This window comes from Hirundo rustica, chromosome 1 (genome assembly GCF_015227805.2).
Source record: "Hirundo rustica isolate bHirRus1 chromosome 1, bHirRus1.pri.v3, whole genome shotgun sequence".
Lineage (NCBI taxonomy): Eukaryota > Metazoa > Chordata > Aves > Passeriformes > Hirundinidae > Hirundo > Hirundo rustica.
The window spans coordinates 141,904,672-141,932,668 of NC_053450.1; the positions used below are offsets into that span (position 1 = coordinate 141,904,672).

The 27,997-nt window shown below is 36.9% G+C and overlaps 1 protein-coding gene across 9 annotated transcripts in view; it reads right to left on the minus strand.

Annotated features, from left to right (window-relative positions):
* Positions 1-27,997, minus strand: part of ARHGAP12 (Rho GTPase activating protein 12) — a 74,040-nt gene that overhangs the window by 14,673 nt on the left and 31,370 nt on the right. For 4 of the 9 annotated variants that reach the window (XM_040058592.2, XM_040058601.2, XM_040058583.2 and 1 more), the window contains 8 exons: positions 26,065-26,328; positions 20,940-21,080; positions 19,296-19,376; positions 10,979-11,104; positions 7,707-7,781; positions 4,889-4,950; positions 3,206-3,287; positions 1,033-1,155 (listed from right to left, as the gene is read on the minus strand). In XM_040058592.2, the coding sequence (XP_039914526.1) occupies positions 1,033-1,155; positions 3,206-3,287; positions 4,889-4,950; positions 7,707-7,781; positions 10,979-11,104; positions 19,296-19,376; positions 20,940-21,080; positions 26,065-26,328 (954 nt within the window). The remainder of the gene's footprint in view (positions 1-1,032; positions 1,156-3,205; positions 3,288-4,888; positions 4,951-7,706; positions 7,782-10,978; positions 11,105-19,295; positions 19,377-20,939; positions 21,081-26,064; positions 26,329-27,997) is intronic. The other 5 variants (XM_040058668.2, XM_040058658.2, XM_040058649.2 and 2 more) reach the window with 2 other exon arrangements.

Below are 27,997 nucleotides of genomic sequence, written 5' to 3' on the forward strand. Positions count from 1 at the left end.
AATAATGTACACAATAATATCCTTGGCTAAAATCACAGTTGTGTAATGTAAACATAAACAGATAAATCTTGAAGAGCATCTATTTCCTTGAGGTTTGGGAAGTTTACAGCTGTGGTTTGCCACTACTGTACTTGTCACTGAGGACACGTGCCTATTACAGAAAGCTGAGAGGTGAATCCTTCTAGGCAGTTACCATTTTCTTTGCTTTATGAAGCCCTGTCACTTTGACAATAGCTGATACATCTCATTCACGCCAAAAACTGAATGACAGAAACTTAAAAAAAATCCAGATCTCCTTATAAAAAGTAGCCTTTTACAGGATTACCAAACTGTTCACATATCTTTTCCTGGCTTCCACATACAGAGCAATTAATTTCACAGACAAGAAAAAGACAGTTGCATCATTTTTAACACAAGGCTAATTTATGAATTTTTGATAGCCAGCTCTTCTATGCTTGGCATTTTCAAAACATAACTACAGATGCTTAAATTACATATAAAAATCCTACAAATTGACATCAGCTTTCTGTATGTGGAATATAGCCAGAACATCCTTGTGCTCTTTTCCTTTCACCTCTTCATGCATAACATTTACATTTTTGGAAATTCCAATTACAGCTAGAATTATCAAACATGTACAACATTGTATCAAAGGTAGCACAGGCACCATACAAAGATTCTAACTTAGTTGTGTTAGAAAGAATCAGACAAAATATCTGTTAAAAAACTCAGTATATCATGCCGCTTATTAGTCAAGGCACTAGTGGTTCAAGTAGTAGGCAAATTTGGGATTATAATTCTAGCACCAATGAACCAGATATGTTTTCTACTTTGTTCCAGTGGAACAACTACAGATTATTGCAATAAACTTGTGTTAATTTGCACCTTGGATGACTTTCATAAACAGCAAACAAGATACATGAGCTGTTTTATGAAGTGTCAAAATTAAATCTTGGAAAAATTCAAGTTTACTTTCAGGATTAGTGGCAAATAGCCTTACAGTGGCAAGAGGCATGCAACAAGAAAACATACAGTGATAGCTGAAACTTGGGCAGAGTTTACATAGGTGACAGCAGGTCGATGACTGAGAGCATTTTTCCAAGAAGAAAGCAGCGAGAGCAAGAGCTCAGGAATTGAACCCCCTTGGCAAAATGACTTGATGAGAAAAAGGAAGAAAAGTGATGAAGTCAAAAAACAATGCACAAAAAAAGAAGATATGGTTATATCAATCACTAGACGAATGCAAAATATTCCTCTTGTAAGATGAAGAGGAAGTGTAATTCTTATCATATGTCAAACTGTTAGACCTGACTTCACCTTATTAAAATGCGGACACAGAACCAAGTTTGAGAGGTGAGGTGGAATTTTGAATACCTAAAAAAAAAAAATTCCTACAGAGACCAAGAAGAGTGTGTGCTGAACACTCAATTACATATCTACCAAGTCAGCTATGATTATGGAGGTGTAAAAAACATTAAGTCCTTGAAAGAGATTCTAAAGAGATTCTTGCTTAATATTTCCAGCTTCATTTTATTGTTTGTACTGTTGATATCTGTTTTGCTGACCCTACTCTAGTGTTTGACAGTACACACAATTGATACTGTCTCACAGAAATATTCTGACTCTGGGATTTCTGTTCCACTTATATTATCAAAAGAATTTACACATTTTTATTTTAAAATTTACTTGTTAATATTTTTTTTTAAAAAATTATTCTATCCGGCATAACACTACTTATACTCGGTGCCCATAAATCATACAACTCTGCTTACTGCTTACCTTTTATGGATAATTAATTTGGGCACACATCATTTGTAACATTATCATATATTCATGAACTGTTTAGCATTGTGTGTTTTAATGATATCAATATACAGCTGAAAATGACAGTTCTTTTGATTTACAGCCACACCTGAATTAAGAGTATTAGTAGCTGTAATTGAGATTTTGGAACTTGACTAGTTACCTAGGCAAAACTTTTACTTTGCAACATGCATATTAATATCTGTAAAATTAAAATACTTTTTGGATCCTTGGCTGCAAAAGTCAACCAAAGAAGTCACCGAAATCCACTTCCTGCCATACAGTGGAATTTACCTTCTCTCACACCTTTCATCTTTATTGTTTTTCCTTCCCCTCTTTCCCCTCTGCTTGACCATCTTGCCCAACTTCTCCTTTTTCATTCTCTTCTACTCCAAACTTAATTTTTCCATCTTCATCTATTTTTTTCCAACCACCCCTTCTAGAGAAGGGGTAAAAAATATATTTACAGGTCTGAAAAAACCACTAAATACTATAAAAAGGAATTGTCAATTTCAATTCACTATTCCAATTGAAGCCCAGCAGGAGAAAGTGAGCCAAGCACAAAGATCAGTAAAGCACAGCAAGACAGCACAGATCTGTAAGAGGCAATTTTGCTGGAATTCACATGACAATACATGGAAATAACAAACACTGGCTCTGGCCTGCCTTTAGTTATTACAGGAGATCCACACAGTTTAATGTCAGACCTCCAAAAGAGGCTGTGTAAGCCATAGATAAGGAGCCATTTCTGTAACTATTAATGCAGGAATGCAGCTGGATAAATACAGCAAATTTAATGATAGTGCTATTATACTAGAGGTGATAAAAAAATTGAATAATCATCATCTTCAGTGCGATGCCTCTCTTTTGGTCTTCATCAGACAACAAAATAAGTACAAGCACTTGTCGTGCACTATGAAGACCTAAACCAAAATATGGAATCCAGCAAGATGAAGACAATTATAAGAGAACAGCACTGCATTGCTCAAACAGGCCAATGCAAGAAGCCATGTGTCAGACTATTTTCTTTATTACGTGTATCACATCCAAAATTACCTGGAGTTTATGAAAAATATCCAAGAACGGCAAAACACAAAAACTGTTTAGACAAACACTTCAGTAAAAAACCACAAAAGTATTTGGCCTGGAGAAATAACTTCAAGCCTAAGGAGCACATGTATGTTACCAGTTTCTTGCTTGTCAAACATACATACAACTGGCTTTCTTCTTATGCTACATCATAATTACATTAAACTATTTTCTTGCCAACTTATACACAGGTATTTTTTTCTATATTAGGTATATATACAGGTATTTAGGCCCTGCAAATAAAAGGGCTTTAGTTTATTGTGCTTTACATGACTAACACTTCAATGAGCCTGGGGGTTGTTCCTGGGCTTACCCAGCCAGTTCCACTTCCTTGGGTTTTAGTGAACAGCAGCGATGACCCTTGTAACACTGCCCACGATGACATCCAATTCTTTCTGCAAATAATTGTAAACAGACATAAAATAAATTGACTCTGAAAGCAGGTATCTAAACCGTCGATCATTGTTGCTCAGCTGACCTGTATGTTAATATAGTTAAGCACATATATAGTCATTAGTGGCATCAGTAAGTCTTAATTGCTATCATATTTGTAGAAGGGAACATATGTTAACAATCCCAGCCTGACCATCAAAGTCTAAATCAAACAAAGCTAATTAGTAGTAGAAGCAGTTCACCAAGAGAAATACCATGCAACTGTAATTTCAAAGGGGCTAATCTGGAATGCTCAGCTCACTGTGTACTTAACAGATCATGCCAAACTACTGCATAATTTTGAAATTCATTGATCTGAGATGCAACTGTCCCATGTTTATATAATAAGCTCATTTATATTGACAGTAAAGTATTTCCTACACATCTAGAAAATTAAGAGAAAGAGCAAGTTGTTTCAGTCGTCTATTTGATTTTATGCCAGCAGACCTGTCCTCCTGAGGTTATTAAAAAAAAAAAAAAAAAATCTTGACAAGCCTTGAATATCTATTCCCACTGCCCAACATGAATTATTACTAAACAGCTCTCAAAGTGACAGGATGGCCATGTTACATCTTTCTGTTCAGCAGTGCAGCAATCCAGATCAATGATTCCAGCAGATGCAACGTAAATGATGACAGGACATTGTACCAGCAGCAGCTTACATAAGCTCCTGTCTACCCAGCCCTACCAAACCCTTGGAAGCAGCTCTGAGGAACCAAACTGGTGGTCAGATGTGCTGCCCAGCTGCACTGGACTTGGTCAGGGTGGGTGTGGCTATTTAATCCTCAGGACAAGCATGCTTCATCTATCCCAAGTCTGGGAAACACTGAACTAGATCTAACATACTATTAGATATAAAAGATTAAATTAACAAAAAAAAAAAAAAAAAAAAAAAAGGGGGGGGGGTAGGCAAGAAGCAAATTTAAATAAACTCTGAGGATGTGCCACACCTCTGCAGTATTTGCCATTGATTCTCTGCAAAACATCAGAAATGTAGTCAGACAGCATCACCCAATTACACATTATGATTTACAGTGCAAATTGCTGCCTGGGACGCAGAGAAAAGTTAGAAATGAGGTCACTCATCACCTACAGGAGACTGATGTTGGGCAATACACTGCTCCAAACCCTTCAGAAGCACAGGGAAGGAAGAATTAGGGAGCACATGGATGTACACTCCTTGGAAGTTAAAGGACAGCAGGTGGAAGTCTGAAAGCTCCTCTTACATCGATTTGATCCAAGGAACAAGACACACTATAACTTATACAGATTTGCTCTTAAGTAAATCAATCAATCCCATTTTAAAAAGCTGTCTCTCATCAATACATCTTCATGAAACTGCTGGCCTGTGTGAAGCCCTGATACATGAGCCTCTGGCTCTCTGCAGTCCATTACCTTTAGCTCACTGTGACAAACACAGGTTTAACACAAGGTTAAGCTGTGTCATACAGGAAAACCTCTAAGGCAAATTCAGACAAAGAGTAAGAAGTTGCAAGCCCCAGCCCTAATACAAAAGACCTTTCCTACACCCTAAGCACATGCACTTTTCAAGTCCAAGACTTACCGAACTTTCTTCCCATTTTCTGTAATTTTTGTCACATTTAATAACCCATACTTTTCTTGACCCTGTAAGATAAAGGTAAGACATAAGAAACATAAAAGGAAATCTGCTTCTATTAACATCATATCACAGAATTCAATCCCCCAAATAATCCATTTCTGGCAATGAGCCATCTTTGCTCATGTTATAACTTCAAGAAACTGTCTTTAGGCATATTTAAATATTCAGAGATCAGTAAAATCAAAATTCCTCTGGGACAGTACTTATTACCATTCAGTGTAAAAAGCTTTCCTTCATCAAGACCAAGGTCCTTTTGGACAAGCCAAATTAAATAATTTGCTACAGTAGATAGTGAAAATTATGAATATATATTTATAATGACTTGTATAATAGCACAGTAGTCTTTACAAAAAGGAGGTGGCTGACAAAAAAAACAGCCTAAATTCCCATACAAATTATCCCTATTAATTTTAATTTAATTTCATATTTTAAATAAAACATGGTTGAAGTGCATAAAAAATTAACATATTCATGTTAAAAACAGAAGAGGGAGGCATTTCTCTGATGTCCTTTTTTTCCCATCCCCATGGAAAATAGTAGAATTTTAAACTACTTAGTTATGTCTTGTTGATGAAAACCATCTATATTAGCATGCCTACAAAAAATTTGAAGACCAGTCAGTAATTGATAGGAAAAGAACGCTGCTGAACAAGATGGCTGTGTGCAAGTTTCAAATATTTGGAGTGAATATTTTTACATTCTGTGTAAAAATAATGAAATTAAGGAAGGTTCAAAAAAGCATTCTAGGATAAAAATATTCACTTAAACCATCATCATAAGATGAGGTATCAAAATCTACCATTTTCTTCTGACACCCTAGCCTTGTCCTACCAGCCGCCTGTGGTGCTAAAAGAATGCTAATTTTTTTTTTTATCAATTCCTTTTCAGTAACAGCTTCTAACAGTTCCTAATATATGAAATAAGCTATTATTTTAAACAATCAACTAGGGAATGGATCCAAATTAGTTTTATCATTAAAAAAACCGACCTCAATTCTAGATACAACGAAAATAGAAGATAAAACCTCTTCAGAATTTTCCTCTAAATCTCAAATTTAAATGGACCCTAACTGCACAATACAATTTTGAAGAAAATATTTTTTGCTGGGATACCATGGACAATGCTCTTGTCAGAGACATAGATCTTTTTTTCACGGACCTTAAAAATTCTACTTACATGTTTCAAGGCCAGCACATAAAACAGAGCAAAGACACATTATCAAGGACAAAGGTGTTTAGCTGGTGGATCAGATGGAACTTCAGTCCAGTAGTAATTAATATCTTCACTGAGCTGAAATGCTTTTGCAACCCAGCGACAGATGCATTATTTCCCAAAATCGGTATTTTCAACAGAAGAAGCGAGTCCCTCCCCTCATCCACTCTCCAAATGGCCAAACAAATGAATTATCCCATTCTCTAGACTACTCTGTTTGTGATCCATGTGGACCATGGACCAACAGTCCCATGCATTGCACCCTTTTTAACCAACCTTTGGCTTTTAACAAGCAGAACAGCCTGCAACCAACCTTCCCAGTGACTGAGAAACCTGTGCTCACTTCCCAAAATAAATCGTGGTTTTAACCAATTACCCACGGTGGAACCAGTGGGGATGTTCCAGAGAATTATTCAGAGAAAGTCTCATACTGCCCTACTTAGCAGCAACACTAGGGGGTACTAACGGGAAAATTAATGGAATCAGGAAAAAGAAGAGGAAAGCCGGTTAAGGATCAAAATTCTCAAAAATTTACCAGCTTTCTTTGGAATACTTAAATTCCAGGGAAAAACTAAAGAAAATACAGATGTTTTTTCTATTATCTGAATCAGGAGTGAGCTTTTCCACGAAACACAATTTCAAAAATTTAAGATCTGAGCCATATTTAAAGAAATTAGATCACATGCAGCAATAATTGCTTTTGTGTAAGGCTATCAGCTATGCTTGCTTAATAAACAATGATTATTTTATTGTGAAAAACTGCTTGAAGTATTATAAGAAAGGATTATCACGACTAAGCCAGAGAACTATTCCCTTGCATGCTGAAGAATGCTAAGAAAGAAACAGAACTTGTGCCTTTAATGCCCTGAGGTACCTACCAAGGGGCTGGTAAAACTGACCAAGTTACTTATTTCAATGCTACTGTAGTACAAAATTAAAAAAAAAAAAAAATTAAAATGAAGGGCTTTTAAAATACATTTTTCACTGTTTAAAAAGGAATAATCACATTTAAAATGTAAACTGAAATAAAAAAGCTGTTTAGCAGGCTTAGGTTTTTCTCCCAGAAGTTATGACACTAAATCAAAATGATGTAGTTTATTTATGCCAAGTCCCCTATGTCTCTTTAAGACTGAAACACAAGGCAAAATTAGAGATATCAAATGCTACAAACTATTACTGACTACTAACAGTGAGGGATTCGGTGGAGAGGGGGAATTTGTTTCTGTTTTTACCTTTCAAAATGCTATGTAAGAAGCTGTGACTGTTGGAGGAAGCAAACTGAGTTCTACATAATTTGGCACAATTTGGCCACAGTGAATTTTTAAGTTAATCTGCTATCACTAAGTTGCATTTAAACTGAAGACATTCACATTTTTTTCCTGAAAGCAGACTTGGTTGTAATGAATTTTCCTTTTAAATGCAAAGCCTTCAAATAGTTTTATCCTATTATTTTTCCCAAGAACAAGAAGGCTTACCCTCAGTTCTCTAATCATGAATAGCTCAGTTTCTACAACATCTACTTATCTATTTAAACACTTTGCATACTGACTGTGGCTTGATGCTTTGGTGAAGAAGGAGATGACTCATTTTCAGGAAAACTGGCCTTAGAAGCAGTTGATGATTCCTATAAAATTCAAATAGTCAATGTCAATGTCAACAGATACTGTTATTTCATACAATTATTTTTTTTAACCTGAAGATGCTTTCTGTCTCTTTCTTTTTATACACTCATGGATTAGAAAAGTACTTTTAAGCATTCATAATATTCTCAGACAGTTACATTCTAAACTTGCTTACTAATCAGTGTTCTTACAGACAAGACTCAAACTGGGTTAATTAGTACATAACCATTTGAAAAAAATATTAATACATGCTGCATCACCTTCAAGCAAAGCCTTCATCCTTATAAAGGGGTAGATTTCTTGTATGACATTGCTATCAAATTTTGATGTATATATAAAATAATGGCTTATTACAAGATACCATATACAAATACTAGGATTTTAAAGAATACATTGTGTTTCTTGTGGTTAGTGAATACAAGATTAGCATAAAAAATATATATGTAGAAAAACACATACCAACATTATTAATTTTCATGAGTCATGATCATTAATCTCCTTATAATCAAACACTGAAAATCTCCAGAGATTTAGGGTTTTGTTTTGAACTGTTAACTACAGACCAAAATAAAATACTAAATCTCTGAAAACTAGAAAAATGGCCCATCTGGAACAACAACAAAAGGCATGTGTGTTTCCTCCGAACTAATGATTGCCCTCAACAAACACACTGCTTGAAAATCTGGTAAAGAATTTCAAATGGAAGAAAAACATCACTTGTTCTCTGTTACTGTTAACACATTTCTCCCCTTCTCTCTTTTTAAATCCCTTGATAGCTCTCCTAAACCCAGTTTGTTTTGCAGCATGACATAGCAGTCTGCAGATCTGTGCTTTAAAATTCACTTGCAAATCTACCTAAAGAAGTGGCCCACTAGTTCTTTCAGTGGCATAATAACAGAGGACTTTAGTGTTTCTAAGCAGAACAGCCTAAACATTCCATATTTTCAGATGTCTGCAAAGAAAAAAAAAAAAAAAAAAGTTCAAATTAAGAAAATAAATTGTCCCTCCCAGGAAGGTCTTTTTTCCTATGCTTATCAAATTTTTTAGCTGATGGCTATATGCAGAAGTGTACCACAGCCAATAAACTGTTAACCAGTGTGTTTGGTATCATCAAATTCTCGTGAGCCATGGCAACTCATACTTTCACTCTGACACATTTCAAGTACTCTTTTGACTGCCCTATTTTCATACAATTGAGTTCTGTTGTTTTTTCAAGAAATAAACAAATAAGGAAAATAAGCAGAAAACAGCTTCCCTAGGAGACAGCTAAAGAGAAAGCTTGGGGTTCATGTGCCCATCCAGACAAATACCAGTTGCTTTCCTTTCTGTTTCATTCTGAATCTGAGATAGCTTTCATATAGCAAAAGCAACTCTGGAACAAGAAATCCAGTATTTATGGTAATGAAACATTCCCTTCCCACATACTAATTGAAAGCAGAATATATTAACAGTGTGCCTGCTAGTGGTAATAAAACAGCTGCATTAATGCACTAAAAATTATTTGTCTTTCCATAAAACATTAGTTTATTGCTCCACTACACATTTTAAATTTCCCCAAAGCATTAATGTTGTGCTTCATATAAACTATTTTCTCCTTACCAATAAAAAACATATGCTGCCTACACTGTTAAAGGAACTTTAGGCTGCTGACTTAAGACTTCACAACTGCAGCTCAAATAGAGTTTCTTTTGGTTATTACCCATAACATTTGTGCATTTTCATGTTTGCTTCACTAAGTTTAAGCTCTCGATATGTGAACATTGAGCCTTGAAGAAATGTAAACAGCTTCACTTATTTAATGTTTTACAAAAGCTTCTTCATTCAGTGCAGCACTACGTAAAGCTCTTTCTAAAAGAGCAGCACATCTTATGCCAGAAAATAAAAGGTGAAGTCTTCCTTTAAAAGCGAAGCCAGAACTTCGAGCTATCTCCAACAAAATTGTTCATACCTGCGAAGCATAAGCTGCACATGAGGCTAGAAGTGTCCACTCAGCTTTGATTTACCAGGGCTCCATCTAGGCTGTGTCTCATGGAGTGCCACAACACACTGAGTACAGAAGGATGCATGAGGCAGAGGAAGAGGAGGAGGGAGGGGAAAGGAGCAGCAGCAGGATCTCAGAATTGCTCGAGCTGATTTAATGGCGAGAGGTGCAACGTCTCCAGCCAAGCACGGCCCACTGCCTCCTCAACACTACACGATATAGCCCAAAGTGACAACTGAAAAGCTCCAGATCAAATCCAGTACATCCTGTTCTGAAGAGCTAAGTCAGCTCATGGAAAGCAAGTCCATTAAAATGGAAACAACAGGTCAAGCAAGTGACGTTCTGGGCAGCAGATCCATTGTCATTACAACTACTGCGTTTTGTCCGTTCAAGTTCGACTATGACATCTGTGATTACACAAGGCCACTCACCGACTTTTCCTTACATTTTCAAATCTGCATTAATTTAATTTTTTTTTTCTCAGAATTTTAGGAAAAGGAAGCTTACAACGCTGTTTCTCGGTATTCCATTCAGAGAAGTTTGTGCTAAGATTTCAGCACTACCAAGTTATTTCATTCTCCATAAATCTCAGGATGGACTGCAGCAAAGTTACAGAAATCAGCATGTCACCACCGCAGAGCACCGGTTCCAGTTCCTCCCTGCTCACCCACAGGCAGAACGGCGCAGCACAAGCAGAAATGGCTAGGAAAAAGGTCAAAGCAGAGGGAGAGCAAGGGAGAGGCCCTGTCTCCTTGCTGGCCTAAACAGCCTCCGTTACTGGATAGCCCAAAAAGACTATCAAGAACGTGCCCTGAGAAGAGGCAGAAAACAGCTTTTGTTCCTGACTCAAAGCATTTTTCGGATTAAACGCCAGCTCAGCTCTGGAGAGGATCAAAGCCAAGTGTTTCAGTACTTTCAGTACTGTCCTCTGCCCTTCAATAACAATATTACAGCCCTGTTGTAACCATGAACAGCTTTTCCCCCCCAAACTTACACTAATTAAAATACTTCAAGGACGAGAAAAGAGCTGCTATTCACAAAGTAACAGTAGTGAAGTTATTGAACAGGCCTTGCTTTTGCTGCACGTTACACACAATGATACAAGAGACCAAAAGAAAAACGAAATTTCAGAAATTCAGGCACAGTCATTTCTGGTACATTAACTATGTCACACATAGAAACAAGTGGCATTTCAGCACATTTGTAACTTGCTCCTACCTTGTCGTTGGTGTCCAACACAATTGTGCTGTGCCTCCATTTTGTTAAAACTATTGGTTCTTGTAGCCTCCTGTCCAGACTCCTACTCTTTATTATATCTCTCTGCTGCTGTGGTGAAGCATTATACTAAAAAAAGAAAAATAAAATTGTAAGTAGAATCTAATCCATGCAAACAAGACCTGGACATACCACTCATATGCTTAAATAGTGCAAACTTTCAGACTCCTGATGTCACCACCCAAGGGCGTGAAAACAGCCTTGGTTTTATTTTGCATTTAGTCTTCAGAATTGTCCTTTCTCCTGTAATCCTCTCTGAAGCAATAACTAAGACTGACGTGTTGGGATTGAAGATGTTTGATTTCTTCTGCAGCAGATGCTGCTGATTTTGCAACCCAACAGGGTACTGAGAATCACCAAGGAATTACAGGAAATACAAGATTTAAACATTCACTCCTCATATTGCATTGGCGGTGCTACAGCACCTGACCAGCTCTTGTGTAAGAAAAAGAAAACCTATTATCCTGCAGTAAGATATTTAGATTGTTATGATTGCCTGCTATGACTCTCTTTGACCCAAAGATTTGGGATGCCTAGGAGAGAAGACACAAGGGTGAGGACCTGCTTTTTCAGAATAAACACATCAAGTTGCTTATAAAATAATTTGCTTGTGTGGAATGTACATACCACATACAAATGTACACATTCCGTAAGCATGGAAGATAAATATTCAGCAGGAAATAATTTTAACACTTAGCAGAGGTGTAACAGCCAAGGAAAGACCATATTTATCATAATATAGGTTTTTTAGTAACTCAAGAGCATGCAAATTCACTGAGAAAATGTGAGCGTCGTAAGAAGGACACAGCATTTAACTAGAGCTCACAATTGAAGCATATTTTTCATTAATAGTGTTGCCATTTTACATCATCACAATCAATACATTATAAAAAATTCCAAAAATATTTCAGACAAAGTGTTATACTGAAAACACAAAAAGGAAAGACAACATCAATGTATGAGGGGGTTAAGTAATTTATTAAAATATCATTCTTTTTAGTCAGTATCAAAAGACTAAAATCTGCACATAGAAAGAATCTTAAGGCAGCATTTGTGGAGTCATGCAAAGCACTAGAAGCCACTAAGTAGGAAATAACAAATAAAAGTGAAGTGCCCCTTTTACCTGAGAAGGCTAAAGCAATAATCTTTGCAAGGACATAAAGTTCTACAGTTTCGCAACTGATTCCTGCTATAAGCTGAGAGCCTCAGGTGTTCCAACCTATACATGCACATACCGACAAGGCATGGCAAGGTTTAACCTAAACAACATAAACACTAAACCTAGCCAAAATTGCATAATGCAGTTACATTTATCGCCCAAATAAAGAACAAGCATTGCTACTGCTATAGCACTCATGATGCTTGAGTCACCGTTGTATTTTACTATGAACAGAGTTAATGCTCCAATAAGGCAACAGATGCTTAAAAGCTAAATAACTTTAGCAATTTGTTACATTATTTTAATATGCATGAGACTAGTAAAACATTCCCAAGTGAACGGATGTTGCAGTACTGAGAATAAAACTCGGCAGCTCATGTGCAGACCGAAACGTACCGGCTGTCACTGCAGAAAGTCACCCCTGAGCCTGCCTTTGGGCTGGCTTCAGCGCACTTCCACTCACATGACAACTGCTCCCCTACAGTGCTGGGGTTTAAGCAACTCTCAGTTTGTCTCCTTGATAAATCAAAAGCTGAGCCATGACCCATGCTGAAAGGACCCTAGTACTGGCTCGTTCTCTTGTTAAGGAAATACCCACTCTGCCGGTGCTCCTGCAACCCAAACCGCGGCAGCATGCTGAGCAACGTGCAGCAAAATTGCCTGCCAGCATTAAAACGAAAATCTGAACTATTTCCAGTGAAACGATGTCTAAATCACAAAGGCTGCAACAAACAGCATTCCTTGCAACAGCTCCAACCCATTTAGGCGGGCAATTCCAACACATTTCTTGCTATGAAACAGAACTGTTTATTTCAGAAATAGATTTTAACATTACTGACACTGGTATGCATTATTTATGGAAGTCTTCCATGCACTTTCCCTTCAAGTAACTCAAGGAATTGAATAAACAAATATGTATTTTGAAGTATTATCTTGAATTTAAGTACATTTTGAAAGTTAGGACACAGGCACAGATGATCTGTATGTAAATGCTGCCTTTGATACTATCACAAGCCATCAAGAGTTAACTTCTTTAACAGATAACCCCACCTTGACAGAGAAAGGAACTGTAACATGAAATTCAAGTTTTACCAAACATATTTAACAAGAAAGCAAAGCAACAGTATATGGAGCTCATTAACAAAGCACTGCTAACAACTCAGGAACACTGAGCTCTATGCATCTTAGCAGCTTAAATAATTTGCATTGGTGATACAAACAGTGTTAGTAAACTGACAAGTCTTTAAAGGGAACATTTGACATTTCTGCCCCATTTTCTCACAATAGAAACTTCAACTAAATCTTTTTTTCTTGGATGTCTATGAGGTTTTTTTGTTTGTTTTATTAATTTTAAATAGTAAAACATACTGAGGGGAAAGGGTGATGTGAAAATAGAAAGTTTTGTATTTCTGGGCTCAAGACAAGCCTCCACTTTTAAAATACTTGAACTGGTCTGTGATCTCCAAAGAGACTCAGAGGGAGACAGAGACACCACTTCCTACTCCGCATTGTCCAGCAGAACTCACCATCTTCTAGACCAAGCAGAGTACACTGGCCAGGGAGAGGTGGCCAGAGCTGGAAGGTTTGCCTGGTTGGATGATACCACCCTGCTCCTTTTAGCTCTGCCCCCACCCAACCTCAGTTCAAAACGCCTTGCAGAACAGCTTCAGGGCCAGTTCCCTTTCTGATGCCCGCAGGACTCCTACCTGCACAGGAGCTGATCTCTCTCCTCCTGCATTTGCAGTATTTACTATTGTTACCAGAAACTAGGTTGGGCTTGCTTTTCCTCAAACAAAATATTGTTTTTACATAACCATAAGTAGGCTTTCTATGCCTAAGATTTGGTGTGATCTTGAAGACGGAGCTCAGGCAAGGGCTGTCCTCTGCAATAGAACTGACCCATTCAAGACTACGCTTTGCCTGGTGGAACAACCCCTGCTACACCATGTGCCTTAACAGCATCTACTTAGGGTGCAATGCTATATTCCTAACTCTAAAGCTTTTAAAAACATAGAACACAACTCCAAATTTACACACTACTGCTCTGGAAATCCTCCACAGCTCATTCCCCATTTCATTGGGAGTATCTCCTATCACACAGGGGGCACATGAGCAAATCGTTCATTCTCTGACTGCACATACCAAGCTAAGCAGGGATTTTTTTTTGTAACAGTTCTTGCTGTAGTTCAAGGACACCAGTGGTGCAAATTTAGGTCACACAGTACTCTTTTCATTGCTGAATTTGTTCAATACCTTCTCCATCTACTCAAACGGTTTCTTTGCCTCAGTATAAAATTTTCTAAACTTCTGAACTGGCTGAGTGATTTCTGTTTAATTTTAAGCTGATACATGGCATGGCTCAAGGCTCTGTCCTAGCCTAATTGTGGCTGAAACAAATGTAACACCTCCAAGTTATTTGTAGCAGTTGTCCCCATTCTTACAGAGATGGCACAGATCTGTCAGCTTTAAGAAACAGAAAAAAAATTTTTCTTGGTTTGTGTTAGCAACATCTTCAGCCAGATGAAGGAACTGGGTGGGCTAAGGGGGAAAAGACTGGGAAGCAACCAATACTGAAAGTTGATAAAGACCTGAAATGAAACATTTTTCCCTACCTTACTGCAGTCAAATATCAAAAGAGCAGCTATAAAAAACATTGTGCTATCCTAGTACCCTTTAGCACCTCATATATGTTATTTGCAGTTGTCCCAATGGACTGCCTGAAATAGAAGAACCTTCTTTAAAAAAATTAAAGCTGCCTGAGAACTAAACGACTTTCTAGTGGTCCTACTGTCCTTGGCTTTGAATAAACTTTTTTGTTGCTGTGATAGATGCAACACCTATGTTACAGCTTTTGCTTTTCTTAGTAACTAAATCAGTAACACATTTTTCTTAAACCTCCATAAATAAATAAATAAGGATTATTTTTGTCCTTTTAAGGGATTTCATTCTCTTTCTTGCTCTGGGGAATGAAGGCTCCTCATTCTCAGCCACAGAACATCAGGGTGGCATCAGTCACACAGAATGAACAGAACACAGGCAGAATGAGACCACTGGGACAAGCAGCTGTAGCTCAAACGTACCAGTGACTGAAAGACACCCCTGGATAACCTACTTTGTTCACTTTGCTGTCTTGGACATCCACTGCTTCCCCTTTTAATCCTCAGGGTCACCAAGACTGCTCATCTTCGATGAGCAGCCCCAGGTCCTTGCTGATTGCCACAGGTCCTGCTGTGTGCTCAAGCAAAAGCTGGGGGAGGCAGGAACCACTAAACCCCAGGACAACTGAGGAAGATCAGACCAGATTTTGTGAGCAGAAATACATATATTAAAGAGAAAGGATAAAAAACCCTGACTGCCTTCTCATACTTAATTCGAGTTTGTTTTTTTAACAACTGGATCCTCACATCATCTGAGGCTGTCTCAACTTTCACCAGCCAATCCCAAATTTTAGGACAAGAATGTCACTGCTGCTAATGAAACTGGCTAGTGCACTGACTTGCAGTAGATTCAAAAGCCAGCACAAAGGGTAACCTCAAATCCAGCAGCACAGCTCAGAACAAGACAAATTCACTGTAAAACAACCAAGCTTTATTTGCATGTTCTCACATTTGTCTTCTTTCACCATTTGATTGCACATAATGTTTCTGACATTACCTGCACCCTGTTTCACTGCAATGTTTTCAGCTATCGTGCTCTGACAGTTCTCAGGTCTCCATCAGGAAAACCATTCACCATGTATCAGAACTGAGGCCTCTGAGCTCACCCCCACACCATGCACAGAGCAAATTACACTGCTAAGTCCATTAACACTGCCAAAAATGAAAATCCTCCTGCTACTGCTTCCTGTGTGGATACAGCAAGGAGAGCTTATGCTGCAGGAACTTGTGAGAAGAACGCATTCAACTGCAGTATCACAGTCTGTAAATATTAACACTAAAACTGAGTTTACTCCAGAGGCTTACAGTACACACATGTTCTTCCAAAGGCTACTCTTGGATCAGTGAACTCCCTCACAACATGCTTTTACGCCAGCTGTTGGCCCAGGAATGCATTCTGAAAATCTGAGAGATTTTTAATCTCTACTTTTTATTAGGTTGTCCTCTCTAACTCTCATTTGAGCTATTTATTTCAGTATTTATTAGATAGATTTCCCACTTTCTTTTTTTTTCTTTTTTTTTCTTTTTTTTTTTGTCATTTTGATGTTAACTTTTTTTTGAAACTTCAGAAATTAGGGAGTTCTTATTCCTGAGGTGAGTTTAATTCCCCTCGCCCCTACCACAGATTTCTCATTTGCTTAAGTCATAAAATTCCTATTAGAAAACTAGGTTTCTGGAATAGGGTTGTAGCCCTTCTTAACCTGAATTTACACAGTATTCTTTCATTACACAGGAAATAAACATATTTTATTACAGTTATCTAACTTTTAATTGCTTGTTTGTTGGGGGGTTTTGTTGCTTGGTTGGTTTGGTTTGTTTTTGGTTTTTTTTAATAATTGTCAAGAACCAAAAACTGAATACAGCAGCATGCTGCAGATCAGAAATCTCACTCTTCTGCAAGATCTAGTAGAAACTATGATTAAAATATTATTATCCATTTTAAAGATTAATTCAGTATGTTCTTCTCTTCCACTGCAGAAAGCTGGGTCACACTCGTCAGGAGCCTTAATAGACTTTTCAGCATTTGTCAAAGCTACTCCATCTGAAACATCATTTTTAGCCAGAGGCATCCAGCTATTCCTAGATGTTATTTAAATTCACATGACTGGAGGGCTTTCTGTGAGACTGTCTAAAGTAATTTGTTTTGTAACTGTCCTCCCTTCCCAACATAAACCCTCACAATTTTTAACAACGTACAAGAACAGCGTGTTATTCCCAAGCATGTGCACATTTATAGTTAATTCTATTACCCTGAAGATTTTTAATGTCACAGTATTAGCTCAGCTAGTGTGCTATTTCCAGAAATCTCTCTACCATTTTTAGTTCTAATGAAATCCAAATTATTAAGAACCATCTAACAAAGAGATTCTATTCTTCTTCTGGTTTAACGGCATTACATGACCATGCTATTACATCACTTTACTTCACAAGATCTGGAAGGCATATTTGAGCTAAATACACTGGGAAAAAAAAAAAACAAAACTGAGTGAGAGTAGGAATTTTCCTAGTAACTTACTTTTCATTTAAGCAAGGGTTACAATGCTGAGATCTTTCTATGGTTTTCTCTCACTACTCATGAGAATTTTCAACATATATTATTCTTCTTCAAAGCAGTTTTGTGGTCTGAGTGGTTGCTCTAATTGATTTAAGTACTTTAGAACCAGCTTCAGCAAGATCTTTGAGAGACTTATCTTCAGTCATGTTTAATTACTCACAAGCATAACATCTTCAATTATATAGTTAACATAAACTAGCTAAATCTTTTGTTGAAATATTTAATCTATTCCACATAATTTAAAGTTAAAAGACAAGGACTTCTGGAAATACAGAGACTCTCGGATCATAAATCTAAGAGTCAACTAGTTATTTTCTTCTGTTAACCTTATATTTGCAGCCAGTCGAGATTTACTAGTTTCAAGAAGGAATTAAAAAGTACATTCTGCCCAAAGGGATCATGAGAAATAATTTTCAAGGAAAATTTTTAACAGCAATATGTAATCACTTTCAGATCACAAATTACAAACCAAAGGCAATGTTTCATTTCGGAAGTGGCTACTATTACAACAGAACTCAGACTTTGTTTAGAATCCCAAGAATAACATGCATTATTAAACAAATACTGGAACCCACTCCTTTATGCCTCATAATGTACCTCGGGAAATGGTTCTGGATTACCTTTGTGACTTCTTCTAATTGGATTAAAGGCAATTTGCTATTTAATTCAAATCCGAACTCAATCTATTTTTGTGAAACACAATTTCTTCCAAGTCAAAACTTCCTGCACAGCAGAAGTCACAAAATCAAGTACTCATGAAGTTATTCCCCAAAATTATTTCAGTTACACATATTGAAATAATAACTGCTTCTGGTAAAAACCGGTCTATCAGATTTTCAGACTTCTAATAAATCCAATAACTAATCTAAAGCTAAACAGCTTTTAAGACCAATAGGTACAGATTATATTGTTACACTGAGGCATGTTACAAAATTTGAGTTATCTAACGCATCAGAATAACATAGGAGAATTCTCAAAGCTAACTCAACTCTTCAGTGATTCAAATGCACATTCTTCTACTGACATAACAAAACAGCTTAGTATATAACTTCATTCATAATTTTCAGTGTAAATATTTTCTCACAAGTATTATGAAAGCACTACCTATTAAGGTTGCTCCTTTCTAAGTGAAAGTGACCCAAGACACTGATTTTTTTATACTGATAAAACAATAATGGGGAAACATGCTTTTTCATATATTTATACACACACTTTTGTGTGAAACAATTTTTTTAATGGTCACACATTATGTAGTATTAAAAAATAGCAGGGAAGACATACATAACAACATCCATATGACAAACACCCTAGCTTTTTGAAGTGAATATGGGAAGTAAATAGCATTAGATACATCCTCATACTACCAAGTGTCCCTAGATCTGTCACTCCTACAAATTCCTATTTTCACTACAAAATTAATAAATACCAAAATACACTTCTGGTGAAACCGTGTCATCCTCAATGATACCACAAAACTCTGCTGAAACTTTTGTTTTTCAACACTTGTTTGTATAAGCACTTTGGAGGGTACTAAAAATAGACTACAGTTTCTCAGTGAAGATTTCTCTTTTTCCCATATTTCCCAGGTTTTCTTTATCACAGCAAAATCACAGACACTATTCTGCAGCCCTTCATAAAACCTTCGCTCAGTGCAGCAAAGACACAAGATCTCCTTTGACATCTGAATAGCTACATACACCCATTTTTCATGTCCTTGAGTATTTTTTTTCCTCTTCATAATCAGAAATTCCACAAAAATGCAATAAATAACAAAGAGCAATATCAGAGTCCTCTGGTGGTTAATGCCTCACATTAAAGGCCTGACAGAACACGTATTCAGGAAGAGAGGAAAGCCCCAAGTTGTTGAAGTTTCTGTTTTAGGTCACTCACCTTAGGTAACTCCCACTCTGATCTGGAACCATCGGCACTATAGTAGTATGGTCTACCCTGTTCATCTGCGTGTTTTATCCACTGCAGAAAGAAATGTGATGATAGAAAACGTAATCAGAGTGACAGACACAACAGTAATTCTCTGAGACCTGAGATTTAAAGTTAATTTTTAATTAAGTGCCATCCACTTCAGCCGTGTCTAATGCCCAACCTCCATTAACTAACCAAGGTTATATTGCAGTGAGAGCAACAGTTTTCAGCATCCTGATTTTCTTCTTCTGTAACTCCTCAGAAAAAAAGTCCTGCAGTATCACAGAAATGATTGTGATAAATAGATTTTCTTTTTTAAGATGCCATCTCATTCTTACCAACATTATGTTGTCAGTTTAGGGAGGCACAATTTTTCCATCAGACCTGCATCAGGATCTTATACATAAAATTACAAAAAAGCAGCTCAACCAGCAACTGCTGATAATTTCAGAGATATATGCACTTGTTGAACAACTTTTTTAAAACATCAATGGAAATGTAAGATGCAGTCCCTAGAAAAATCATGAAGACAATATGATTTCTGTAACCTCTACCAGCAACTCCCACAATCAAAGAAGCAAACCCGTGACAACTGGGACCGGTCATGCAGAAAGAAAAGAATTGTAATGAGCAAAAATCAACAAGGTGATTGCAGAAAAACAGAAACACAGCGAGGCTCTTGGCTCAAGCAGGTTTCACAAGATTGCCTTTCTATAACTGTGGTAGGAAAGGCTGGTTTTTATCAATCCCAGAGCAATTAAAAAAAGAAGGCTGAATATTTGCTAAAACATAGGAATGTGTTTTACAGATGTTTGTCACAAACAGATTAAAGACGATAAAATTTCCAAAACTGACAAAAAATCCAACTATTCAGAAAATTCTTGCAAATTAAACTTATCTAATTCATCCTGAGAACAAGCGATGCTATAATATGATAGACAAAGTACTGTTTCAGTGAACAATTCAGAAGTTAAAAAATCTCAAAATTCAGCTTCAGTGAACAATTAGAAAAATGGACTGCTTTACAAATATAAACAAATACTCTAACTTATCCTAAGTGGGAGAAATTTTTATGGTATGCCCAGAATCACAGTAAGTTGTCAGCAGCAATTAGATAGAATAGGGCATAAATTTGCTGATATGGCTGCAGTTTAATTAAGAAGTTTGCCTACATCTGAAAGCAGTAGTGAAAAATCTCTAATAAAGGAAATAATGAGTGATAAAGCAGCATTACATTCAGTTTAAAAACAACTAGAAGGTCTATATAGACAAGAGCAGCTCTTAAAAGACAGTAAGAAAAACTTATTAGTATGATGCTCATTCCTGAAGTATAACCAAGAGGAAGTGAGAGGGCAGGAACTAAAAAGATTATGTGTGGTATGTTCATTTAATATAATCTGATACACAACTGGAAATAAAACTTCTTCTAAATAACAAAAACACATAAGAAAAAAAGTCAGTTCACTTGCTCAACCTTCATGCATACTTAAAAGAAAAAAACAAAAGGAGATACTGCTGAGGTACGCTCTTCACTTTTGGAAATGCATGTTTCATTTCTACAAGTGAATTAGTGGAAAAGATTTAGAACACATGATGAGAAGAAGGAAAAAGTACCTTTTCATTAGTATAGTCATTGGTATATAAGGTCTGACCATGTTCATCCAACTCTTCTGACCAACCCTTTGGAGGAGAACCATACTGACTATCTGACTGGCTGTAACAAGAACTGTGGTCGTTTTCTTCTGATGAAAGATGCTACAAGTAGTCAGAAACATATAAGGCAGTTTTGAGAATGAAAGCGCTTTAAAATCTGAAAGATCAAAGATTATTTGACTAGAAAGAGAATAGTAATGAAATCAGGGAGTTCACATTTTTATATCTTAAATGAGAGAATAAGATGCATTTTTACAGTGCAGACAATTCAAAGTATTTTCAGAACAACTAGCTTTAACAGATACATTTTTTTATTTCCACTATACCAGATTTCACTACTCAAATTTAAACTCCAGGGGTTTTGCCTATCCAAATTTTATTCCTACAAATTTACATTACTGATGAAGAGAGTTAGCTTTAGTAATCTGCATTGCCTTAAAAAAACCTGGGAGCCCTGCTATCTCAGTTTTCTACCACCATCTCAAACTTCATTCCTAAATCCTTCTCCTTTTCTGAAACACAGGAGTGATTAAGGACAACTTGAAGCTCCAGTTCCACCTTCTTAGATACCAGCATTTTACAGTATTTGTCCAATGCCTCTTAAACTATTATGAATTTCTACTCTCCTCCTTCCAACTCTGATGTACATAACAAAGAGCATTGCAAAAGCAAGGCTTTCCACCAGGCACAGCTAGCTGGGGTGAAAAATTGTTCCCAGAAGGCAGAAGTAAATTATTATGCTAGGAACAAGTTTGATGCGTAACACAGAGAAAATATTTTACACGCACATCAAATAATTTCTGTTCCTTCATAAACCTTGTTCATCCCCTTGCTAACACACTGTAGTCTTACTCTAAGCATCCACTCTATGCATCAAAAAAAAAAAAAATCTCCCTTCTTTCATCTCCATGCTATGGTCTCCTGAGGAATTCTATGCAGATTTCCTTTCACAGTGTCTTGGATCCTCAGCTAGCAGGGGGCATAACATTTGAGACACCCTGCTACTCAGAAACTACAGGAGTAAAATACTATGGTTCAATAATACTGGCATAAAGGTTTTTAGAAAAATTGTAAGGCAGGAGAGAGACACAATTTTAATTTTAAATAGGAAAAAATGTCTCTCAAAAAATTTAAGTCTTATAAAAAATATTTATCAAAAACTCCCCAGTTTTTAAAAGTTAGTGGGTTTAAAGACGGTATGTTTAGTGACATATCCAAATGATTTCTACTTAGGTTTTTGGTGCTACTTTTCTGAGTACCTTACCACTTGTGTGACACAAACTCCCTCAACTGATGTGACCCAGTTTACCAAGCACAGGAAAACCCACAGGAAATTTTTAAGCCATTAATTAAAGAACATGAAAAAATTCAGATGTCCTCTACAGCTTACAGAATGTGAGCATGTAAACAAGGGATTAACCAATGCTACCTCTCCTGCACACGGGGCAATGTGAAATTCTCATGTGCCAATTCCTAATCACTGTGGGGAGAGGAGGAGAGTGGAGGGAGCACAGTGGGGGGAGTCTTCAGTCCCATTTTTACACTTTTAGAATTAAGACTGAAGAGTTGCCAAGGGTGCTATTGGCCCCATTTGAACTACTGTTTCATATGATAACACTATTGTACACACGTACTTAAGTTTACTTGGTTTTGATAGTTAAATATTAATTGCATTGACATATGGCAAATCAATGTAGAAGACTTTGGACATTTTTATTATTACGATCTACAGAGATTATGACCTAATAATATAATACATTGGTATTTGGCTCTTCCAAGCAACTCCTGATACTGAAGAAACACCCTACACATGTAAAACTAAACAAAGGACCTAAAAACTCTCCTAGAAAAACCACTGTTGTATAGTAGGAATGACTGTTAATGTGTCTACCTGCATGGCATCCATATAATAATAGTTTAGATGCTACAAGGCTTAACTCATATCCTGTACATTTGCAGACCTAAACTTCAACAAAATTCCTGAGTTGTTACAAATTTTACCAAGCCAAGGCATTCCTTGTCCCTCAGCTGTCAAGAACAGCTGCTAAATCTGCATCAACAGACTTTAGAGAACACTGGCCAAACCACGTTCCACAGCTTTCAATTTCACTTTCAACACTTTTTCAGCATTAACTGCCTATATGTTTTTTTCATATTGTCCAAGCTTTATCTCAAGTCTCATCCCCAGTTACACTATCCCACACTTAAATAAATCCATCTTAACCAGACAGCTGCCCAACCTTACACCTTATAAGAACTTTGCTGTGACATTAAAGACAATTACAGAACAGGTCCCCCACATCATTGCTTCTATTGTCATTCTCGGCTTTTTCTCTATTTACATAGAAAGCTCCTGGGGGCAGAGACCAGTTCATCACCATGGATTTGACAGGAGCAATTGTCTCCCTTCTATCACTTCACCTTTCTAGCTTTTAACATTACTTCTACTTGTGAAAGTGAAAATAATCGGGAAGAACACTAATTAAGGAAGCTACCATCCCTTTATTACCGTTTATATTGAACTTATGAATTCTGTTTATATTTTTTACATTGAAACAAAAAACATGGAATGAAATCTCATTCTGGACAGGACTTAAATCTAGTTTTGAAATTCAGTTAAAACCCATTGCTATTCTAGAGCTGTTTGGTACTTTGTGGATGTCTACTTCACATTATGACCTCCTACAACGGTATTAAGGGTTTGTCTTCTCTGATATTGTGACATCTCATTCCTTTACAGTTCAGCTTCATTAAATCACTTCGCTTGACAAAATTCTCCTAGTTACTGTCAAGCACTCCTTCCTCAGATACATTCACAAGTCACTGCCTCTAATACATTTCACCTGTAATTCCAAAATCTAACACACTTTCTTAAAGGCCCCATCCATAGGACATCACTGCTTCTCTCATCCCATCCATTTAACATGTAACATCCATTTAACTGTCTTGACCTACAGCTGTTTTCTTTGTGCCACGTCTCTGACCAGCTCCTTCGGCAAGTAAGGTACAATTCTGCCCCTTTTTAATTATCCAATAAAATTCTATTTCCTAATCACAAAGTTCAAAGACCAACTATAAACTATGTCATGTTTCATGTATTACTCATATGTTAGACTATGTGATCTCTCAGTTCTCATTTTTACATCACCTTCCATTTTGCTACTTAATACAACACAAGCTCCTCTGAAGATTAATCTGTAGAAACCAGCATTTAATCCTTCTGCATGTACTCTTTTATTATTAAAAGATCATAACTCAGACTAGCATAAAAGCAAACTTATAATTATTAAGATGTTAGCTCTAACTTTTCCTAATCAGACAACATTTGAGATGGAGCTTTGGCTTGGATCTCAATTTTTACTTTATATTGGATTAAGTACCCAGAGGTTCTAAAAAAGGAACGTGAACAGTGGAGTGTGAAGGATATTCCCAAATGCAGAACACAAAAGGAAAGAAAGGAAAGGGGGGGAGGGGGGGAAATGCAGCTTCAAAATCAACACTTGACTACTGGTAAGTGGATTGACATGACCATGCAACGTGTATCTCTCCCTAGACTCATATTTTGATAACCCAGTCAAGACACGAATTAGCTAAGGAGCTTATGCTACTGAAAATACAGACTTACTGTCTAGTTAAAAATCAAAACATGTATCATCCACTGGTCTCACAAAGACTGAAAACTGGATAGACATAACTGTCTGATGGCCAACTTGTGATATCTGAAGCATCACAAATAAACAGAAGAACTGAGATGAAAGAAGTTATGGGCAATTAAAAAAAAAAAAGAAAAAAAAAATCAAGCATTCCAAAGATGCAGCCATGTGGTGAAGTGATGGTGCAGACATATGAATAAGAGTCAGAGGGACTGCTTGCAGATGGGGACAGAAAAAGAATTCTTGCAAGTCCTTTCATGAAAAGAAGGAAGAACAACAACAATGAGAAAACCATTACTACGACAAGGAAAATCACTATTCAAAAAAGCAATCGGCTTATCCAGACTAAAACCAGTCTTATCCAGCAAAAGGACAGTCAGTGATAAAATAAGAGACCACACCAGAGATACCAAAGGGACAGGCATAAACATTCCATCTGTTTGCCTGTTGCTGCCATTCGCCTGAGGCAAGAAAATTTGGCTATTTAAATGCTTGTGGATGTCATGGTTGTTGTGAAGGTCATAGTGTCATAGGAAAGGAAAGGTTCCCATTTCCCTTTCTCTCCTGCTCCTGTGACTATCTTTCTTCCAGAGGTAGATTTCTGTGACAGGCTTCCAGCAATCAAAAAAAAAAATTTGAGCAGCCCACAATTCAATTTTAAAACTAAACTCTGGTTCTATAGCTTAGGTGTTTTTATATATATATATATGATATATAGAGACACTATATACAGATGGCGCAGGAGAAAATCCACCAAAACTATATATATATATGAAAATGGTATATAGAAGTGAAATATGTAGAAGATTTCTTGATAAATATTTGCTTTTTCTTTCCATCAGGAAACTGGTTAACCTCAGTACTGTTTGGACACAAGAACACTATTTTAAGCATATCTAAATAGTAATATCCATCTCCCAACTGCAGTTCAGATAAACACACCCCACGATCAAACTTCCACTAGGAACTGGCTTCACAGAATAAACTGGCACCTCAAATATTAGCCCAAATCACCTCAATATAAAGAGCTTCACTTTAAGCTTCAACTGTCTCAAGCAAGGTCAGCAGCAAAGCTTTACCAAAAGGCTTTGGAAAAGCAAAACTTTTACGTAATGAAAAAATCCATTGATACACCTAAAGAATATGCTTATGGCCTGAATATAATCTAGTCAAAAGTAGCAACATCTGCTATGGGGCTGTTTTTACAGGCATTTTCACAAGATGCTACTCTTCCATACAGTTCACGTATGCATTTCTGTGCACAAAAGCAACTCAAGAGTGAAACTGTTGACTACTTCATACCAAGACACATAACCAAAAAGACAAAGGAAGACACTCCTTCACACCTTGAAGCTAAGAAATACCAAATTCCACAGCAAAAGACCATTCATATGCATTACAATCTCATTGCTTTTGATCTCAGAAGGAACTACCTCATGATCTGCATGGCTCTGGGAATCCCCTTTATTAATGCTTGCATCTCGGGCCCACCGCGGAGGTTTCCACGTTCGTTCCTGTGATCCTCTGTTGTAGTAATAACAGCGTCCTGTCGTATCTTTATGGGTTTCCCATTCCCCATTTATTTGGACTGGAGCACTTGTAGGTAGTGGTGGAAGTGCAGACTGAGATATTTTCAGTTCTTGTAAATTAGCATAAACTGGTGAATCAGGCCTCCCTTGGCTTGGCGGAGTAGTTGGCTATTGAGAGAAGAAATGCACTGTTAATGAGCAAATGAATTTTCGAGTAGTAAAACAAACCAACAAACTCCTTTTTTTGTTGTTAAGTACAAAAGCACAAAGGACAGCCATAAAAGGCTGGGGTGTAAGAACATTAGACTCTTAATTCTAAGGTAGATATCACAAGCTATATTTATTTAATACCGAACCAATTTTCCAGCATTTCTCCAGATGACAGCTGATAATTATGTCTTACAGTGTATTTGAAACACACTGGAATTGTCATCAAAAAATTATATGCTTGCCATGCCTTGCTGAAAAACTTCAGCTTTACAGTTCAAGTATTGCTCAGAAACTGTAAGTAATGTGATCTTGCTCAAGACAATACATAACATTTCTGAGATGCCACTTGTTAGGCAAAGATTGTTCCCCAACCTTTCCACCTCACTGTCGATACAGTGATGGTGAATGTAAAGCAGCACTTTTACATTCTTAGCAAGGTCTAAACAGGCAGCTCAGTCAGAAAGATGAGCACAATGCTGTGATTAAAAAATTCTGAAAAATACCTTGACAGTTCACTTATATGCCTTTATAAACATGTTTATTTGAAAATCTTTTAGGCAACATCACCCAGTGTTTAAATTACCCCTCTCTTCTTGTAGAAATTAAGTGGATATTCTTATCCACTTGATTTTGTTCACATACATGCACAAAAGTAGAACAACAAATACCTACAAGAAAACAAAACACTAATGACAATTGCTTATTAATAAATAGCTTGCTAATGTGACAGACAGCAGAAATTATGGTTAGAAGACCACAGAACTTACTGAAACCACAAGTACTTCCAAATGAGCCCCTATAGTGTTTAGGAGAGAAATAAAGCTTCAGATGTTCAATTATTAAAGTCTAATACAAACACGCCATGCAGAGTGTAAGAGCATGCGTTTTCACAAGACCTATGATTATGAGGTTGTGAAAGCAACTAGTTATTGAACCAAATTAAAGAGTTTCCTCATAATGCACTGCCATTTCTGTATTTTGGGGCATAATATTTATGTACTCTAAAGAAAAAACTATACAATTTATACGTCCCCTTGGTTTTAATTGAGCAACTCTGCTGTAGGCAAGTCCTTGTGCCTCCTGCTGCTACTGCATTGCATAAAAGATCTTTTATAGTGTACTTTTAAACACTAAAATCATAAGATGCTAATCTAGGCCACATCTAATCATAAATTATCAGGGTTTGCTCAGGCAAGACAGCATATCATACCACACAATCAGACAAACTGATTGCACCATAGGTAGAACCAAATATGGGCAATATCCACAACCAAAGGGGGAAACAGCTAGAGAGGAACTTAAAGAGATTATAACGGGCAGGGACTTGCTTTGCATGCCTTTAAAAGAGACAACACAGCTTATCAGATATAGCAAGTACAGTACAACTCAGGCAAACCACAAGTGCTGAAAACAAAAAAATACAGCACTGGCAAAATCTGAAAGCTAAAACCAATCGGTATTCTCCTGTACCTGGTTCAAAGGAAGAATCAGTTACAAACCTTGATGAACAGTAAAAGGATATTTTTATACTATCCAAGTCACACATGCCGCCTCTTTTTGCTTTTGTTTTGTTTTTGTGAGGAGGGTAGAACAGCTGCCTTTGGTAGAGTTGATCTTGAGAGCCCTA